Genomic DNA, 21,648 nt, shown 5'->3' on the forward strand with positions numbered 1-21,648 from the left:
TCTTCACCTGACAACGAAAAGAGTACAACGAAGGCACCAGGCAAGCCTCTTTGGGAAGCTCATTCCACAACCGGGGTGCCACAACAGAAAGGGCCTCTTCTTAGTAGCCACCACCTCACTTCCTTTGGTGGGGGTTCCCAGAGGAAGACAGCTGAAGACAATCTTAGGGTCTGGGCAGGTATATATGGGAGGAGACAATCCTTCATGAAGCCTGGTGCCAAGCTGTTTAGAGCATTGAATGTTAATACCAGCACTTTGAATCGGGCCCCAACATGGACTGGCAGACGGTGTAGATGGAAAAGTACTGGCCTATTATGATTGCATTGGCCAGTCCCTGTTAACAATCTTGCTGCCCTGTTTTTGACCAGCTGAATGTTCCAGACCATTTTCAAAGGCAGCCCCATGTATAACACACTGCAGTAATCCAGATGAGAGGTTACCAGAGCATGGATAACTGTAGCTAGGCTATCTCTGTCCCCCTCCAGAACAGGTTAAACATCATTTAGCTGGGCAGAGAAACCACCCACTAACAGTACCTCCACTTGTCTGGACTGAGTCTCAGTTCATTGGCTCTCATACAGTCCATTACTGCATCTAGGCACTGGTGATCATTGGGAGGGATTTGGGCTGCCTCAGAGCCTAGTTCTTCCTTCCCCTTCCCCTGGAGTTCACTTCTGATAGGAAGGAAAGGTTCAACTTCCTTTTGTCTCAGAAAGCACCAGTATGGGGAGGGATTTGGGCTGGATGATAGTGCTCCACTGACACAATTAACCACATCCCACCTTTGCTTAGGGGTAGTACCTGAGCCCTACCGTCTGCTGCCAGGTAAATTCCCAGGTGGTAGAGGGACATATACAAGGGAGGACCTGAGAGGTTACTTTGACTCCCCAATATTTTCCCACAAAGGTAGGCTAACTTTACTAGTGGTAGCAAAAACTGTCTTATAAACTTCTACCATGCACTCCCACCCAATTTAGCCTTCCAAAAAATTCAGTCACTAGGACTGTACTTTACTTCTAAACAGAAAGATACTACTAGTAGTAGTTATATCATATTACAGTTAAAACTTGTAGACACAATATAATGACCACTGAAATATGTCACTTCTAAAATAGACAAGCATTGCTCAAATAAGTGCCTTTGGAAAGTCCCAGTTAAAACTTCCTCCCCTTTCTCCTTATTTTATCTATTAAGCATAATAAAATTATCAACTCAGACTGTTAAAAACACTGGGGAGATTTATGAGAGTCAGATCCAAATCCTAGATTAATATCTTAAGTACACTGGAGCCAGTGCTTTGTTAGGCCCGCAGTACGATAAGCATCTATAAAGTGTGTCAAGCATAAAGTGGAGGGGCAAACAGTTGTGACAAAGGAGGAATAGCGTACTGGCTAAAATGGGACAGAGAGTGACAAGGGCGTGGGTGAAAAGGCCGTTAGACATCTGACTAGGGCTGGCCCAAGACATTTTGCTGCATGGAACATGGGGGAGTTCCCATGTCAATCAGGAGTGACATCCCCTCCATGTAGTCTGAAGTCCATTCAGACTGGACATATATTCTGAAGTCCATCATGGTATTCTATCTCCTCATTCTGGTTGGACATGTAGAACCCTTCCATACAATGTCAGTTGGCAGTTGAAGACACATTCCTATTTTAAAAGTCTTTACCAGCTACTATGACGGACAGAGTTGGCTTTTAACTTAATGATACTGCTGTTCTGTTTTCATTAGATTGTATTGTTGGTGCCTATTGATAAGTTGGTTTAGATATGTTTTATAGGTAAACTGCTAATACCATTATAAATATATGTTGATTTGATGCTGTTGATTATATGTTAATCAGCTGGTTACCCACAAACACAGTTCATGGAGAAAAATCAAATGTAACAAAAGGTTTAACTTAACTGAGTGTATGGAAACATTAAAAGTGTTACATCTTTTATCTTTACCAAACTTCCTAAATGCAATGTTCTTGGTATAAACTCCAGGGCGGCCACTGTAACATCCTTGTTCTGGTCCATCAATGACTTGAATCTTGAGGTTTGCCAATGAGTGCACACTACTCATGGCAACTTAGTTTTCCATGGAAGAAGACAGGTGTAGGCAGAAAGATGTGAACTTAGTCCACAGTCTGTCCCCAGCTCTTGTTGATACTAATGGCAAAGAACCAACAAATGGGGAACTGGTGACTGTGGTGTATCCACCCTTTTCCACTTGTGATTATTATCTCATCACCACTCCTCATGAAAATCTGCATAGCATAAGGTACAAATTCTAATCCTAGAATTCTTAATACCATTATATTCTCTCAACCTCTTCCTTATGGGAAAACCAGTGTGTGAGGAAGGGATACAACCATAATAACCTCAATCCACTACAGACATGTTTTTTCTCCTACTGCTGAGAAAACCTCTTTTCTTTAACCTTTAAAACTGTCTCTGCCACCACTCTCCTCTTAGCTAGGAGAGAACCTTCAGTCTCTCTCTCTCTCTCTCTTTGTCTCTCTGTGTGTAGATATTGTGACTCTAGCTTATTGCATTCTTAATATCATTCTTAAACCTTTCCCCTGTTAATAAAGAGAACAAGAATGACATGGCCTGTATTAACAAAATAAAATATAAACTTTATTTACAAAGGATAAGATGTTTCAAGTTAGTTGGTGTGACATGTGGTAAAGAACTGTTGTTTCACATTTTTATTAAATCCTTGCCTACTGTAGCCCATCTAATAACTGTCTTTAAAATAATAGTAAAACCTCAGTCCACCTCCCAGGGAATCTATACACCCCCAAAGCTAGAGCCCAGAGTCCTTCCTACCCCTCAAGCCACTCAACCCTATCTAACCTCACCACAAACCCAGCTCCTGTTATCCTCCCTCTCTCCCAGCCGTAAAACCCCACAGCCAATCAGGAAACAGTATGTACATTCTGAACATTATAGTACTCCCTACTCCTTACCAAAGCCTTAAAGAGACAAGACACATTGTAATACATCAACCATGCAAACAGACATTATAATAGATAATTAAACCTTAAAACAATATACCATTTCATCACAGTGACACTTGAATTGGAAGGGGAGAGATGAGTTGGAAGGTGCGAGGCTGATCCTTGGCAGGAAGATCCACTTGGCCTTATCCTGTCCAGTGAGGGCTTCCTGATGCAGTCAGTTGTTGTGCATGGCAAGCACGATAAACCTCATGCCATTGATAAGACCCTGAGCCATGTCCAGATTCCTTAGTAGGATGACCACAGCACCCTTCTTCAGAGTCAACTCGCGTGATAGCAAACCACTTGGTGTACAGAGACTTTTTTTGTATTCATATTTCATTTTGCTCTGATTTGCAATTAATTATGCTTATTTAATTATACAACTTTTTTGATATTAAAAATAAAACGTTATAGTCCATTGTTATATAAGATAGCCTCATTCTTTAAAAAAAAAAAAAAGCTTTATGGACGTGAATACACTCCCAACTTTGAATTGTAGTAAAAACTGTTGTTATACATGGAACCTGTGTGTCAAGAGCTTTCCAATGAAGTGTGTTTCATGAGAATCGGAGAATGGGAAGGCAGTCAAAAAGGGATGACCAACTAACTCCCAACTTTGAATTATATATATAAGATTTTAATTTTGGTCTTTCAATCACAGGAGCGCAAATTTCCTAAATTTGTATCCAAAGAAATGGAAAACATGTACATTGAGGAACTGAAATCATCAGTCAATTTGCTAATGGCAAACCTGGAAAGCATGCCAGTGTCCAAAGGTGGCTCCGAGTTCAAGTTACAAAAGCTAAAACGCAGTCACAACACCTCGATCATTGACATGGGAGAAGAAAATGAAAACCAGCTCTCAAAGTCAGATGTTGTGCTGTCTTTTTCTTTGGAGGTAAAATGTACAACTTTTATTCAGATCAATTAGACATGTTGGCAATGTTCAGGGTTTTTAAAAAAATCTGCAATCCATATCTAGCTAATCAGAGTTTGAAATAAAAATTTGTGTGCAGAAGTCAGCAAAATAGAAAACAGATCCCCAATATCCAAGCAGAAAGATTAATCTTCTAATAAACAATAGACAGACATTCCTTTAACATATCTTTTGATTTGCTCTTTTGGTTACCTTACAGCCTTGTTAGTACAGTCTGTTAACAGAATGTGTAAATGTTAAGTCAATGGAACTAAATTAAAGATTGCTTGCTTGCTGAAAAAATCTCATTCAAGGATATGAGATGGCTTCAAAAGCTGTTGATCTACAGTTGGTATTCTGAATCAACAATCCTGATTTACGTATGCTGGATTTCCATAGTGTCTTGGAACAGTTAGGTCTATGTTCGTGTGCAAGAAATTCTGAACTACATCTACTGTCTGCAAATCTGAGATACCAAACATGGTTCATCTGCCCATTGAAAATATTATGTAAATGAACTAGATTGGGAACGAAAAGCTATTTTCCTTTCTTCACTGTTCACCCATTTATATGCACAGCTTCATTGTGTAATCAAATCTGTTATCTTGAGATAGCCATTGTTTCCCCTTCTTTAACCCCTGATCATGTATAAAAACTCAAAAGCATCTTTTAACAATTGGAAATGTTTTGTCTAAGACCAACTATGGGCAGAACTAAGCATTACAAATAACTCAGAGCTGCCGCTGAAAATGACAGCCCTGAGTTGAGTTGCATCCTCCTTAATGCCTAGTTCAACATACCCTGTCTCTTGATGTCAATTTGATGTGTGTATCCCTGACCCCACCAGCAGAAGCCAGTGATGTGGAGTGGGGAAATGCACATTCTAATGGTGTTTGTTGAAAGAGGTGTTAAGAACAAGGAGGAGGAACTTGACACGGGGCTTGTCTTTCTTGGTACTAGTCCTTTATTCATTACTGTAATGTGCACCTTTGCCTTCCTACCTTGGGTTCAAGTTTAGGTAATCGTATTGAATTAGAGGCCAAATTCAAAGCTTAACTGAAAAGCATGGGAGCTTCGAAGGTGTGGCTGCTTCCTATGCCTTGGTAACACATGAAGTGAGGCGATAATCAGTGGAGCCCAGTGATGTGGTTGGTCCTCACACCAGTATTGCTTATGGTGTAGGAAGTGACCACATCAGTTAAGCCACCCACAGAATCGCCTCTCTTTGAATATTACCAGTGGGGCATGGAGAAGAGCCATGGTACAGCAGTTCCCACACCACTCTGTTTTCATATCAGTCAGGCTATACATAACCGGGAAAGGGTTATGGGTTTGACTCTCTATAACAGTATTCTTTATATATTTTCCTCATCTTCATTTCAGTGAACAATAAAGTTTACTTTGCGTACTGCAGGGAAATGTTGATCTGCTCAGGTCAAAAATAAGTATTTTGGTAATGTAATATTCATTAGAGTTGTTTCACAGGGACTGTCTTTTTTGATACTGGTGTCTGAATTACTTAATTGTATTTCTTTGTGTGCCTTGAATTTGATTATTGCTCATTAGAGGTGTCGCCTGCATTTTGCAGGGAGCCTTGATTTCTAAGTTTTAAAGAAAAATAAGAAAATTGCCAGGAACACAAGTCTTGGTAAAAGTTCAGTTTATATTCACACATACAATTTTAACATTTATAAATGCGCAGTTTGTTTTTATTGAATAATAATGTTGTGCTGTTTGCTGTTCAGCATGTAGGGTGGGCTCAGATTCAAAGATTGAGTAGTCAAAGCCACTTCCTCCCAGCGTCAGATGTTTACATATTCCCACATCTCTTCTTCTCGCCAAAATCTGACACAGAAAGATCCATTAACATAGAGAAATGGATACAAGGAGACATCCATTATCGGGAAAATGTTCATTCATCCACACAGGTTCAGAGCCATCCACACACACATACACCCACCTGCTCCTTAGCCTCTCTTCCTGAACTGCCCTTGCCTCTGAGCTCTGTGGTATGAAACCCATATGGTACCGCACATCTCCAAAGCTGGGAGGAACATCAACACTTGGGTTGCCTTGGCACCCATACCCTGTAGCCCACTCTAGTATTTAGGGAGCAAGGCTGATCTTTCCCCTAATCAACTATGGGCTGTAATTTCAACTCACACTTTGAAAGGAGATAGCGTGTTTAGGGTACAGTGAGTGAGCAACAGGACTTTGGTGCATGTATTTTGTGCTGAGATCGGGGGGTGGGAGATTTCAGCAATAATGGCAGGACCACAGTATGCCACAAGCAGAGAGCAAGTGCATCAGAGCAATGTGCTTGCATAGCTATAGTTATAGATCATTCAAGTGAACCACACCACAGAGGAGGAAAGTTTAGTGTAGGAGCGGGCAGAAGGTAGATCTGAATCTATTGGTAAATCTCTAGGTAATTTACAGTAGAACGGAAAGAGTTCCTGACTCCTGATTTTTTAACATTAGTAGCGACAAAATGACCCCCACCCCCTGCTCTAAAGTATACTGCTGAGATGAAAACTTGGGGTAACTAGGAGTGGATTTTTGTGTGGAAGGACCGTGAGCTTCATTCAGTTCTGGTACACCTAACAAATTCCTGGTCTCGGAATTATTTAATTGTAAGTGTCTGTCTTTTGCACCAGGTTTCATTTGATGGATCTCGTGGTTCTAGTAAAAATCAAAATAGATCCCACAAGCCCGACATTTGCCCAGCCCTGGTCTAGCACAGTAGATTCTTGGATGCATCATGCCTCACCTGTCAGTACTCTCTCAGAAGTGTTATAAATTGCCCTTGTTTCCAGAGCTGATCGCTCAGTGCAGAATGTTCTCCAAGATAGTTTTCTTCTTTTTCTTTTTTTAATAGGTTGTCATCATGGAAGTTCAGGGTCTCAAATCCTTGGCACCCAACCGCATTGTTTATTGCACTATGGAAGTGGAGGGAGGAGAAAAACTACAGACAGATCAGGCTGAGGCATCAAAACCAACGTAAGTTTTTCTTGACCTCCATCGCATTTCTTACTCTTCTCCAGCCTTGCCACAAGCAGGAAGAATACACATAGTTAATTCTCGTCTCTGTCTTCTACATAAGGAATATACCTCTTCATGTGAGATCATCACTCTGCTGTGAATTAACAAATCCTAAACCAAGAGTCAGCAAGGGCTTATAGCATGTTCTTTAGTCTCATTGAAGTTAGTGAGACATTCATAAGTACTTCAAATTAAGTATATGCTGAATTGCTTTGCTGAAATGAAAACCAATGGACTCAAAAGTAGCACAAATTCCTGCTGATTCTGTATTCTGTTCCATGGAAGAAATTTTATTGCAGTGTGACCTAAAAACTCCTAATTATTTCGCCCTCTTCCCAGAACTCTAAGTTGTTTCAGGTTACCTTTTGAATATATTGGAAGGAACCACTTCTTTGTAGGGATGTAGGATAATTTTGTTGTCATTTATTTATTATCAGAATTTGCCCTGTTTGCAACCTCAAACATGAAAATGCAAATAGGAGCATTTATTTTCCAGAAAGGCTCGCAGATTTCCAAGGTTGCGATCATGTTCAAAAAATGCATTTAAAAAATGCACACTTTAAAATACATATTTTAAACAAAATAAATTTGCATTATCTTGCTTTAGTCAACGGGAGGGAGTGCGCATTTCAGTGTGCACTTATCTAAAATGTGCACCGAAATGTGCACTCTCCCCATTCAAATCAAAAGTAAAACAGGTTGCATACAGAAATGAGAATGAGGCGGACCGAGCATCAAAATGGAGCTGGGAGGGTCTTGGTGAGCTCGACTATCCCTGATACTCCCATCCCTACTCCTCTGTCCGCATACTGGGAAATATCATGTGGAAATGAGTAAATTATCTCATTATGTCAGGCACTGAAGAACTTGAACCATGAGCCCTAAGGGTAAGGGCCACATTTGCTACACTTCCAGTTCAGAAGAGGAAACTGCTGGAACCTCAAGTTAGCTGGCAGAAACCAATGGGTAAAGCCTTTCCCTAGCCATTTAGTCATGTGGCAACTGGAAACTATCTTTCTTCCCCTATAAGGTGCTCATGTGCCATGGTTCTAGGAATCACACTCTGTGATGTTATATGGATTTGAAGAAGAAACTGCCTTTGAATGATGTATCTATTTCCTGCCCCAGGAGAGAGAACTTAAAAGTAAATGATCATTGCTTCTTTGGCCTTCTGCTGCCTTCTTTGATAAGCATTGATCTGGGAAGCACAAACTTTATGCAATCAAAGTTGAACGTTAAAAAAATTAGCAAGTGGCGACCTTTCCCAGTAATTCTCACAGTTAAATTTTCTTGTGACAACACCCTATTTGGTCAGGTTTACATTTAGGGTGCAATCCTATGCATGTTTAGACACAGAAATGTCCTACAACTCCTAACATTTCCCAGACAGCCATGCTGGTTAGGGAGTTCTGGGAGTTGTAGGACTTTTTTAGGTTTAGGGTTTTTAGGTTTAAATATGAATAGGATTGTGCTGTTAGTCACTTTGAATTGCTTTTTAAAAATAACCTTAATTTTTGGACAGTTATATGAAAAGGTACCATGTTGTGTTGCTTTTCTGTCAGAAAAGATTGTGTAAAATTACTCTAAATATAGATGCCCAGATTTGGAAAATATATTTGAAAATAACTTTGTATAACCTAAGTGACTGGATAAGTGTCTTTCCAGTTTGTTTCACCTTTCATGATGGATGTATGAGCTTTCTATATGCTCTTACTTCTGAGAGCCAAAACAGATATTTCTGTAGCATATCTAGCAGCTACATCTTTTTTTTTTTAATTACTCTAGAGTAGGTGCTGGGCCCTCTATCCAGATTGGGATGCTAGTGTAGGGGATAGAGGGGCTTTTAAGATCTAGATTGGTGCCCTTGTGTCTACTATAAAGTAAAAAAAAAACAAAAAAACTCAAATGTAGTTGCCAGACACAAGAGTTAAAGTAATATCTGTTCTGGCCCTCAGTGTACAAGTACCAAACCACCATTTTTCATTATTTTTTCATTATCCAGGAATGTTCTACACAGAGCAATGTGTGTACTGTAAACATCTGGTCCCCAAACAGTTGCTGTAATCCATTCTGGGTCTACCAGCCTATTCACATCAATCATAAAGCATAATGAGCATTGCTTCTACCCTGGTCATTCTATTTCAGCATCAGATTTTGCAGTCATTTCTGCCTTCTTCTCTAATATACTAGGTGCAGAAAAGAGATATTAAAAGAACAATCTTGGAGCCCTTCAGCTAAATCCTAGTTATCATTTAGGCTGTCGATCAATAGTGCACCTGTCTAGACAAGCTTCTAAGCACTGCTGTTCCGGCTGCATCCTGATTTCTTTTAGTGCTGCCACTGAAATTTGCAAAAATGTGGAATGTGGGTAGAATATTAAGGTTCCAGTCATTCAAAATCCTTCTCTAAAACTTGTAACATTTTTCAATAATTACACATCATGCGCCAGCTCTCATGCTGATTTCAACGAGCATTATGTAGTCTTGTGATAGCTATGTCCTTGTTCTGTTTTCAACCTTTGACATCAAGCTATCTGTATTAATGCTTTTGTCCTGTATCCCCAACGCTGCGTGGCAAAACATGAAATAACACATGTGCGTACACCACACCACAGAGATTCAGTACTTCTGTGTTGTGTGAACAGATTTCTTTATTTTCTGAATTCTACAAATTCCATTTGCAGATCACATACAGATCTTCCAAATTTGGATATAGATCCTAAAATTCCAGAAAAAAGGGTCCCATGTTTCTTTATCAGTTGAATGCACTGGATGACTTGGATGGAGGGATGGAATTTCAAGGCAGCATTGGTTTCTTTAAGTCCCAAGTCAGATCTGATGTGTTCCATTCCTTTGTGATGTATTCTGTCACCTTTGCTGCACCAAATACACAAGAGCCTGATGTCGGTCTACATTTCTTCACCTCTCAGTGAAATTACTGAGATTGAGCAGTCTTATGTGCTAGTTTATGGTAAATCATGGCTTTCATAAACTCACAATCCCTTTTCACACTGCAACAAATCCTGCCTTTAAAGTAGCCCTGAAATGAAGCTTGCCTGCTACTAAAAAAATTCCCTTAACAAGCTAAAAGCTTTTGCAAGTTTTATTTCCCTTACATTTAATCCATATCAACCTTATTTGCTACTACTAAAATTAGGCAGTAAATTGGTGATGTAACTTTTTTTAATTGTGTAAACAATTAAATCCCTACAGGTAGAAAACTAGCTCAGCTGGGAGAAAGGCTGTAGCACAGTCCAATCCTTTCTGTGCCAGTTTTCTATATGCTTTGATGTTTGGTTTTTTTACACAAGAAAGCAGTGAAAGACTGCAGTCTCCTACCACAATCCATTTGCAAATGGTACAGTCCATTCTACAGTGTCAGAATTCTGCCAGTTTATTCCTGTTGTGTGTACAGGCCAAACTTAAACTACTTGGAGTCCTGACTCAGCTCAAGTGCTGAATGTTGGCATACTTCATTGTTTGTTCATCAGAAGAGAAGCACTCTACATGCTTTAATAGCCTGCTTAATTAAGAATTTTAAACAATCTTCTGATGTTTATTTCCAGTTTACTGGCACACATTTCAAAAGCTTTTCTTTTACATGTCTGATCAGCTCTTGTGAAACATCTATTGGCGAGCCGCTCACAGGCCCTTTGATTGGGATTAGCTGATCACATTTTGCATTTCAGCATTGTGTTTTTTCATGACTCTTTGTTTATTATGAATTTGAACAGTGGCTGAAGAGCTCCACATCAACATGAAATGAAAAGAACCAAGTAAGCACCTAATTACCAAAGGTCCCTGAAGGAAAGTCATGAAGGGCTGAAGCCAAAAACCTGCCCTGCATTTACCTTCCCTGTTTTTTCAAGGAAACAAGAAAAAAGTAGCCTCATTTCACGACACCTCACAGGGGAATGGCTCTGCCATGTAAGGTTTCCTCCTGCTAACAGAATGGTATGTTTCCCACAGAGACTGAGAGTCAAATTACATGTTATGCTAATCGCATAGCGTGTAGCTGAGGGTTAGTAGTTTATATACTCCAGAACCAGGCCAGGCTGGAGGGCCGGGGGGTGGGGGGCTAACCTTCAAGCTAACCTTCTGCTACACACTATGCAATTAGTGTAATGTGTCGTTTGAATTTGAGGCTGCAATCCTGTACCACTTAATTGGAAGTGATTCCCATTGAACTAAGTGGGAATTACTTTTGAGTGGACCTCGATAGGACTGTGCTGTAAATCCTCCAATGATCCTCCGTACCTTTATGAATTTGCGGAGGGTGATAAATACCCCGAGAAACACTTTTGCATTCAGTGGCTATGCCCCACTTGCTCAGCTTTGGGTTTCCAGGAAAGCTGAGTCAGCGAACTGTCCTCCAGCTGTTCAGAAACTGCTTCTTACTTTTCACTCACCCAAAAGAGAAACAGACCAGATAATAATTTTTATCTTTCATTATGGGTCATCAGTAGTAACCATGGATGATTAAAACAGAGAATCTGGGAACGTTTTCTTGAGCAAAGCTGTAGGACCGTAGGGAGCTGCCTTATACTGAGTCAGACCCTGGGTCCGTCGACATGGAACTGGCCGTGGCTCTCCAAGGTTTCAGACAGGGGTTCAGACTTTCCTTGAACCCCTTGTAGCTTCACAAAACCTAGCGTTTCTCTTACACCTGTCATTCACCTGTCATTTGAGGGGTTAATAACCCCCAAATGTGCTAAACATTTCCCAGTTACCATCTTTCCCTGGCGTCATTACTGTGTGCGTTTGTAGATGCGGTTGTTTAAAAAGTAGATACATTTCACTCTACAGAATTCTCATCTGACTATCTGGTTTTCTAGGATGTGTTTCTCTAACTTTGACAGTTTGTCGGAGATTCTGTGTGAGAACTTGTGTTGAAATATGAATGGCGATGTACAGAATGTAGCAATGTCTGTATTTTAAAGGCCACATGATTAGCACTTCGCTGGACTGAAGGACATAGAACAGGAAATGTGAAATGTGAAATAGAAATGTGATACATTTTGATAGATTCATCTTTGTTTAAGAGAGAGAGGAAAGATGTGGCCCACATGCAGTTTCTTTATCAACTATAGGTGATCAAAATAGAATTAAAAAGTGATTTGAACATAGTACCACTTTTAATTTTTGGCCAAAAGACTTATGCCTGATGATGAACATCTGTTGATTTAAAACTAGGGATGGGTCAAAAATTCATTTGGTTTGCATTTGTATGCAGATTTACCAAATTCACACCTTCCAAATATATGCAGAAACCAGAATGCAGTTATAAAATGATATCCATACTGTTCTGGAAGTTGTGATGCAGTTCACAAATCAAAAAATGCATACAAAAATGCATAGAATAGAAGGAAGTGCACACAAAAATGCATTTTGTTAGGAGAAATTGTTTGCAAAAAAAATGAATACATTAGGAAAAGTGCATAAAACTCTTGCTGTCTTTTAGGGAAAAATTGCAAATTGATACGGAAATGGTATGGAATGAACTTAATACTGGAAAAATGAGAAATGAGAATCAAACTAAACAGATTCATCCATCCCTGTTTCCTTTATTTTGAGTTTACCCACTAATCATACCCACCCTATTTAGAGTGGTATGAAAACTGCAGTGCACACATGGAGCTCTTGTGCTTGTGATCTATCCCATTGATTTCAATGGAGAGAGCAGCTTGTTTTACATCCACAAATGAATGCATACTTGAATATCCTGTTTCCATTGAAATGAATGTTGGGAGGGCTGAGCAGGTGGAAGAATGTCAGAACATATGCACCCATAAAAGTTAGATTCGGGCAAGCGTCTTTTTTCTTTGCATCTAAAAGGAGTTATTTTTAGGGGCGGAGGTGCCTACACAAGTAAATTCTAACAATTTTTCAAATCAAACTATCATTGGAATTCTATTTTAATTCCTCTGTCCTCTACAGTCTTGATAAAATAGCATTAAGTCTGAATTGTAGCAAAAGAAGTACAGAGTACTTAATTACATGCATTGTATTTTTCTTGGAACATCTAGAAAATTTTATATGATCACTGTAGCTGTAGTGTCTCCTCAGTGCTGTATGAAGTGTTCCTGCAGCACAATCTGATTGTCAAGAAATTCACAAGAGAGAAGAGACTATGGCTGATTTAGGGGTGAGTTAGCTGCAGCTGAGCTACGGAGGAACATCCAAAGCTCACTAGTGCCATCTAGTTGCCGAAAAGCATGAGGACATTATTCGGTGGGAACCACTATCCATGCACAGCTTTCCTGCGTGCGTGTGGCTTTGTGTACACCAATAGTCCAATGAGCAGCTAAGCTGGAAATGAGTTATATACCAAGACACTTCCATTTCTTCACTTTAAAGGTCAGTGTTCTTTCAGTTTCTCTAGACATTCCTTCAAGATAAGAAATGCAACTAATTTGTTTGGGAGCAAGAAATCAGGCAAAGATAAGCATAGCACAGTCAAGCACAAATGAGGCCTAAAGCAGGCATTGTCCAGCAAACCATGATGGGCATTAGATTTGCTTCCACCACCACTACTCCACCATTGATTATATAGGCTGTGATGCGGAAAGGACTGTGTAAAGTCTTCATTAGAGACTCCAGAAAGGCCATTCTAGTTTTTGGGTATTGCTTTTTGTTTTGTTTTTTTATTCCTCCCCATATCTCTCACTCTTATTAAATCCCAGGACTGCATTTCTCAGGTGACAATTGCTTTGGCAAGACAGCTATTTGAAAAGGCTATTGAAATCAGTTATTGCTAGTGGAATCTTCTTATCTCATGAATGCTGCTCATATCAGTGAAATGTATGGCTTGAGTTACCTTTTGAGTTTTGAACACCTGGGGAGGGGGGTATGCTTTGGTTGAAGGTATCTGAATGAGACCAGGCAGTGCCTCTAAGATACCAGCTTGTGCTAATACTCTGACATTGTCACCCACATCATTAGATGAGGGAATTAGCAGTACAGAATGCTATTCATATGACAGTAAACAGGATTAGCCTTGTGAATACTGATGCCATCAGCATCAGCTTTACCAAGTACTACATCAGCTCAGGATAGGGTTACCACTTATAAAGCCATTCCTTTAAAAGATACCTAACTAAGGAGTAGTGTAAAATATCTTTCTTCCCTCATCTCCATGTTTCAGACTAAAGCCATCAACAAGTAGTCAAGATCATTCTCCTTCCCATCTTGTTCCACATTATAGCAGAGAAACTTGTGTCAGTGATCGACCACTGAAAACTTGAACCTCATGTGCTTGGACAATCAAAAATATACATGCTGGACATCAAGTGCCATAGCTCCATGTTAGAGCACATGCTATTCATGCAAAAGATGGACAAATCTCTCAATTTTAGGGATGGATGGATGAATCTGTCAATTTTAGTCTCTCATTTTTACTTTCTTGTTTTTCCAGTCTTAAATTTGGTTCATCCTAAACTCTGAGAATTATTTTTAACATGCAAGTTTGTGCTCATTTTCGTGTGCATTTCTCCTAATACATGCATTCTTGTACATAATTTTACCTAATATGAAATTTTCCCAATACATTGTATTTTGGGATGTTGTTTTCACTAATATATGCTTTTTATAGGCACTTTCCCCTAATATACACATTTTTGTAAATTGGATAACTCCACTGCAAAATTCTGAGAAATACAGATTTTGAAAGATAACTAAGTTTTGTTCCACAGATTGGTTTGAAACTGTGGAATTAGGTAAATTCATATTGAAATGTGAACCACATTAATTTCTCCCCCATCCCTTTCTCAGGGTCAATCCTGGTATCTCCAGGTAGGGCTGGGAAAGTCTCCTGTCTGAAACTCTGGAGAGCTGCTGCCATTCAGTGCAAGCAATGCAAAGATGGGCCAATGAGCGGACTTGATATAAGGCACCTTCCTACATTCTCAGTTTACTGTTACATTTGAGCCACACAAACTACATGGTTTGTGCAAGGAATAGTTTGCCCAGTTCTTATTAAAGGCAGCCAGGGAGAAGGAGGAGGGATTACATAGTATGCTTCTCCCTTCTTTATTTTAAAAGATTGACACCCCCATCCAGATCCACTAGAGTATCAGCTGGATCTAGATCCTCATCCAGATCCCTTATTTATTTAAAAAAATTACTTGGTTGCTATGCCGCCTTTCAGTTTACATATTTTCAGAGAGGCTTACCACATAAAACAATAATAACTTGACAAAATAAAGTAGCACAAGACTAAAACAGCAGATAATACTGAAGCATAAAATCAAGTTTAAAAACTGGCAAGTGTCAGCAGATTTAAACACAGAGACCGGGAGATGCAGCATAAGGACAGAAGCTAGGCACTAGGACAGTCACTTCTCTATCCTTGTCTTTACTGGTAAGAACACTTAAAAAAAAAATCTAGTGCTGGAAATGCATGAAAGTGTTAGGTGTGTGTTTCCCTGTGAAGGAAATTCCATAAGTTGGGAACCACCAGAAGGCTCTCCCCACATCACCACCCGCTTTACCTCAGATGGCATGCCTCGGAAGAAGACCCAAGTACACAAGCGTGTTGACATGGGAGTCACTGCTCCTGTGGGTACCCAGGCCTGAAACTATGTTAAGCTTTACAGTTCAGCACCAGCACATTGAATTGTGCTCAGAAAATGCACCAAGGGCCAGCTGAGTCTTTTATGTCCTGGCAAGATATGTCCTCAGTGCTTGACCTCAGTTAGCATCCTGATGGCAGCATTTTGGACTAACAGCAGTTTCCAAGCAGTCTTCAAAGGCAATCCCATGTACAATGCATTGCAAATCAAAGACTGAGTTTAGGCAGCAAATACTGAGAATTTTCACAGAATTCATACTTCTCATCATTGTCAGTCTATCAAGTGAGCTACAGTCCTGGAGGCCATTGTTTTTGCACAGGGAATGTGCTATAGTTACTAAGGTGTTGCAGAGGATTCCTGCAACCTGTGCCTTTGCTCCTCAGAAACGTAAGCTTACTCTTTGCACGCAAACCACATACTGAGTTGCCGCAACAATGCCATTCCTCCACTAACTATTTGGTTAATGAGTAGTGTTGGTATCATGGTTCTGATAGCATCATGGAAAAGCTATTTGTTGCCTGGTATCGTTAAACTTTGAAAATGTTAGAATACCCTTCCATTTGTTTTCTTTTTCCTCCTATTCACTTCATAGTGCTGTGGCACATAACTCCAAGTGGCAAGGCCATTCATACCCTTTGGAGATGGGCATATGGCACCACTTGAATTAGTAATATTATAGCATTTACAATAGCAAACATTTTGGAAGTGGTAGAGTGTCTTGCAAATTTCAGTAACCAGTAACAAACAGCCATCATACATTGTTCAGCCCTACTCTTCAACAAAGTGAAGCAGCTGTCTCAGGCAGCTGATTTGGGAAGTCATGAAAGAGCAGCAAATTGTTATTTATTTAATTTTTTATGATTGGATTTTTACTGCCAGGAAATGGGGCTTGTGCAATTTTCTGCCTCAGGGGCCAACTTGAACACCTCTGTTCAGCTAGCAAGCTATACAAAAGCCTTGAGAGAAGGTCATTTTACATACCCAGGCAGTTTGTTTGCAGCAATAATGTGTCTGAAACTTTATTATAAAAAAGCAAACCTAGGGTGATAATTACCTGCAGTATGGATTCTAGAGAAATAAACTACTGAAAGCATTTTTGGCAATATCATGTTAGAGGTCAAAGAAAAAGAAATGCAAGAAAGCAAAGTGGCTGTCTGATGAGGCTTTACAAGTAGCTGAGGAAAGAAGGGAAGCGAAAAGCAAGGGAGAAAGGGGAAGATATACCCAACTGAATGCAGAGTTCCAGAGAATAGCAAGGAGAGACCAGAAGGCCTTCTTAAATGAACAATGCAAAGAAATCGAGGAAAACTATAGAATGGGAAAGACTAGAGATCTTTTCAAGAAAATTGGAGATATCAAGGGAACGTTTTGTGCAAAGATGGACATAATAAAGGACAAAGAAGGAAGGGTCCTAACAGAAGCAGATGAGATTAAGAAGAGTTGGAAAGAATACACAGAAGAACTATACAGGAAAGATCTGAATGTCCCTGATAGCCATGATAGTGTGGTCACTGAACTTGAGCCGGACATCCTAGAGAGAAAAGTCAAGAGGGCCTTAGGAAGCATTAGTAACAACAAAGCTAGCGGAGATGACGGTATTCCAGCTGAGCTATTTTAAATCCTAAAAGATGATGCTGTTGAAGTGCTGCACTCAATATGCCAACAAATTTGGAACACTCAACAGTGACTGGAAAAGGTCAGTTTACATTCCAATTCCAAAGAAGGGCAACGCCAAGGAGTGTTCAAACTACCATACAATTGAGCTCATTTCACATGCCAGCAAGGTGATGCTCAAAATCCTACAAGCTAGACTTCAGCAGCATGTGAACTGAAAACTACCGGAAGTACAAGCTGGGTTTCGAAGAGGTAGAGGAACTAGAGATCAAATCGCCAACACTTGCTGGATCATGGAGAAAGTAAGAGAATTCCAGAAAAACATCTATTTCTGCTTCATTAACTACGCTAAAGTCTTTGATTGTGTGGATCACAACAAACTGTGGCAAATTCTTAATCAGATGGGAGTACCAGATCACCTTACCTGTCTCCTGAGAAACCTGTATGAAGGGTCAAGAAGCAACAGTAAGAACCGGACATGGAACAACCGATTGGTTCAAAATTGGGAAAGGAGTATGACAAGGCTGTATATTGTCGCCCTGCTTATTTAATTTATATGCAGACTACATCATGAGAAACGCCGGGTTGGATGAATCACAGGTCGGAATTAAGATTGCCGGGAGAATTATCAACAACCCCAGATATGCAGACAATACCACCCTAATGGCAGAAAGCGAAGAGGATCTCAAGAGCCTCTTGTTGAGGGTGAAAGAGGAGAGTGCGAAAGCTGGTCTGAAACTCAACATTAAAAAAACTCAGATCATGGCATCTGGCCCCATCACTTCCTGGCATATAGAAGGGGAAGAAATGGAAGCAGTGACAGATTTTACTTTCTTGGGCTCCAAGATCACCACGGACGGTGACTCTAGCCATGAAATTAAAAGACGCTTGCTCCTTGGGAGGAAAGCTATGGCAGACCTAGACAGCATAGTAAGAAGCAGAGACATCACCTTGCCGACAAAGGTCCGCATAATCAAAGCTATGGTTTTCCCAGTAGTAACGTATGGCTGTGAGAGCTGGACTATAAGGAAGGCTGAGTGCCGAAGAATTGATGCTTTCAAACTGTGGTGCTGGAGAAGACTCTTACGAGTCCCCTGAACTACAAGGAGATCAAATCAGTCCATCCTAAAGGAAATCAACCCTGAGTGCTCATTGGAAGGACAGATACTGAAGCTGAAGCTCAAATATTTTGGCCACCTAATGCGAAGAGAAAACTCCCTGGAAAAGACCCTGATGCTGGGAAAGATTGAAGGCAAAAGGAGAAGGGGACGGCAGAGGATGAGATGGCTAGATAGCATCACCGATGCAATGAATATGAACTTGAGCACACTCCGGGAGAGAGCGGAAGACAGGAAGGCCTGGCGTGCTATGGTCCATGGGGTCACGAAGAGTCGGACACGACTTAACAACTGAACAACAACAACAGTGAGATATCTGGCTTTTTTGCTTGTGAGTGACAGCTTTTTCTGTTGGCCAAGAGGTTGATCAGAATAGACTGCTAATTGGCCACTATCAACAATTCATGGTTCACCTTTTGGAATAAGCGATAAATTGTTGCCACAAAGAGAGTTCCCTACTGCCCGCATCAATTCACAATTCCTTTTTTTAATGTAAGTGGATATTAGCAGGCTGCAATTTTAGAAGTGATTCTTTGCCTCTCAGTGAAGAAGAGGCTAGAAAGAATAAAGTGCCTGGGAGGACATATGTGGCAGTATGCAATGGTAGTCCTACCCAGACTAGGCCCATTCACTTCAGTGGGTCTGTTCTGTGCATCCATTCGTATGCATCCATACTGACACAATTCCAGATAAAGAAAACAAGAAGATCCCTGCTGGATCGCACTAAAGTTCTATCTTGTCCAGCATCCAGTTTCCTACAGTGGCCAAACAGATGCTTCTGTGAAGTCCACAAGCAGAACATAAAGGCAATAGCCCTCTGTTGTTCCACAGCAACTGGTATTCACTGACATGGTGCCTCTGATGCTGGAGGTAGCATGTTGCCATCAGTGACTCATAGCCACTGATAGCTTTAGCCTTCATGAATTTGTCTGAACTCCCTTGAAAGCCGTCCAAGTTGGCAGCCATCACCAGAACTTGTGGAAGCGAATTTCATAGATTAATATGCATTGTGCAAAGAAGTACTTCCTTTTGTCTGTCCTTAATCTCCCACCATTCAGTTTCATTGGATGATGTTGGGTTCTAGGATTATAAAAAAGGGAGGAAATCTTCTCTCTATCCATTTTCATCAGATCATGCAGGAAATGCATAAAATATTTGACTAGGACTCAAATTAGTGCCGAATTAGTGCAGGTAAATAAAGAGCTAAGGTTGAGCTAAGCACTTCGAATGTCAGAGATATCCCATATATCTCTCAGGTGATGTGCATTTAATTGCAGAGTGCCTTCCCCCATACAAACCTTCCCCAAATTTAAGATCTTCTAATGAAACCCTGCTTCAAGTCACACCTTATTCAGATCCTATATTAGTCTCCACAAGAAGCAGGAATTTTTCTTTGGCTACCCCAAACACTCATGGGAACGCTCATTTGGCTCCTCTCTTGTGGCATTCTCAAAGCAGATAAAGATGATTGTTAGGGATGCTTGAGGAATTTGATCTTTGAAAACTCTGATATGAACTCACCTGATCCGTGGAATGGATTTATGAATGAACAAACGCAAAATTCATAGAGATCAGAAATAGACTGATCCTGCAGTTCTTAACAATATTTCATTTTGCTTTGTGGACAGAAAAAAGTCCTTCAGTTCCCAGCATACCCCAGCCAGCATGCTGGGAGGTGTAGGACATTTTTTTTTTTGTCTAAACATGCATAGAATTGTGCCCTTAGTAGATAAGGGCTTATATCAGTTATATATGCTATATTTACTAGTTGCTTTATATTATAAAGTTTATTAAATACAATTCTCTAAACAATGTACACAACTGAGTATGAAACAAAATTCAAACAATGAAAATACAGCAATTAACAATAAACTCCAGGTCCAGCATAAAAGATGAGACAAATGTCAGTGTCAATAAAAATCAATCAATCCCATAAAGGATATGTGATTTTAAGAGGCCTGTGGAATTGCCCTGTATACTGCTCTGGAAGCCATAGCCCAAAAGCAATCTAGAAGTCTTGCAAATACATTTGACCACTGTTTCTAAGCATCACATCAGGAAGGTCATGGGTGTGTATAGGTGTGTTCTGTAGCCCTGTGATTGTAGTTCCAATTGTATAAATAAATTTGTGGTGCATTCACAGCAAGAACATGTAATGGCAATTATCCTTTGAATGTAGGTTTTTATCTTAGAAATGTACCTCTGAGACATTTAGCAGCTACTGTGTTATTCGGAATGCAAAGCTTCTGGTGTTCAGTGTATCAAAGAGCACTCAGGTATAGGACTGCAGCCTTAGTCACATTAGAAAACTAAGCTTTTACTTTTACTCCTCCAAAGTACTTTGGATCCAAAGAACTGTGTGAGCAGAAGGAGAAAATGTACTGGTGCTGTTCTGTGAACTCTTGCCACAAAGTTTTATTATAGTATGAGAAACCTGGAGAACCAGGAAGATACAGGCTCTAGCATAGTAGCATATAAACTCTAGAACTTGTGCAAAGTCTTGTGCAGGAACTTGTGCAAATGGAACTTCCCGGAATTTAGAGTCACTTTTCCCAGGTAAAGGCTCTTCTGCTAAGTCAGAAGCAGCCCTTCCGAGCTGAAGAAGCTTTCTGCTGATGGAAGAGCACCTTTGGGTCCAAGCCAGTATTACTGTGCACATCACAGCAAAATAAATGGCCTTTTGCATTAGCTGACTGGCTTGGGATGATCACAGCCTCTCCAGTAAAACTGCCAAGGTAGGGGACAGGTGGGAGGCCACATGCATTTAATTGCTGTCAGTTTGTTTTTTGATGCTGATGGGCATACATGCCATTTTGATTTGATTTTTTTTTAATGCTTCAAACTGACAAAATAGCTTAGCTGATGGATACCTTCTTTACTGCCTCTAGACAGATGAGGATCAAGTCAGGGGTATACCTCCTAGGCAAGTTAGTTTTAATTGTTGTGAACTGCCCAGAGAGCTTCAGCTATTGGGCAGTATAGAAATGTAATAAATAAATAAATAGCCAGTCACAAACCATCTATTACTCGAAACAAGTGGTGGGCAGAAAGTAGATCTCCATATGTTTTAGGCTTCAACTCCCAGCATTCCTGACCATTGGCCATGCTGCCAGGAGCTTCTGGGAGTTGAAGTCCAAAACATATGGAGATTTTTTGCCCAATAACAGTCACAAATACACTGTGCTCTAAAGTGGTTGTCTTCAAAAGGCCCATTGTTTGCATACTCTCCATGTTGAAGATAGGTATGACCACGTTCTTCATGGGTGTGCGTTCAATCATCTGTCTATCTATTGCTATCTAAGAAAATTATTGGATTAGATGATTCTTGAAATCTCTATTAACACTGATTCTGTGCAGCCTTTTAGTAAATTATAAACGAAGAGCAGCCCAAAGTCTGGG

At 40.2% G+C, this 21,648-nt stretch overlaps 1 protein-coding gene across 2 annotated transcripts in view; it reads left to right on the forward strand.

Moving 5' to 3' along the window:
* CADPS (calcium dependent secretion activator) overlaps positions 1-21,648 on the forward strand; it is a 517,790-nt gene that overhangs the window by 213,479 nt on the left and 282,663 nt on the right. For both annotated transcript variants that reach the window (XM_084840490.1, XM_084840489.1), the window contains exons 5-6: positions 3,652-3,888; positions 6,785-6,906. In XM_084840490.1, coding sequence (XP_084696616.1) covers positions 3,652-3,888; positions 6,785-6,906 — 359 coding nt within the window. The remainder of the gene's footprint in view (positions 1-3,651; positions 3,889-6,784; positions 6,907-21,648) is intronic.

This window comes from Heloderma suspectum, chromosome 2 (assembly GCF_057233095.1).
Source record: "Heloderma suspectum isolate Gila_16-S chromosome 2, 16-S_ref, whole genome shotgun sequence".
Classification (NCBI taxonomy): domain Eukaryota; kingdom Metazoa; phylum Chordata; class Lepidosauria; order Squamata; family Helodermatidae; genus Heloderma; species Heloderma suspectum.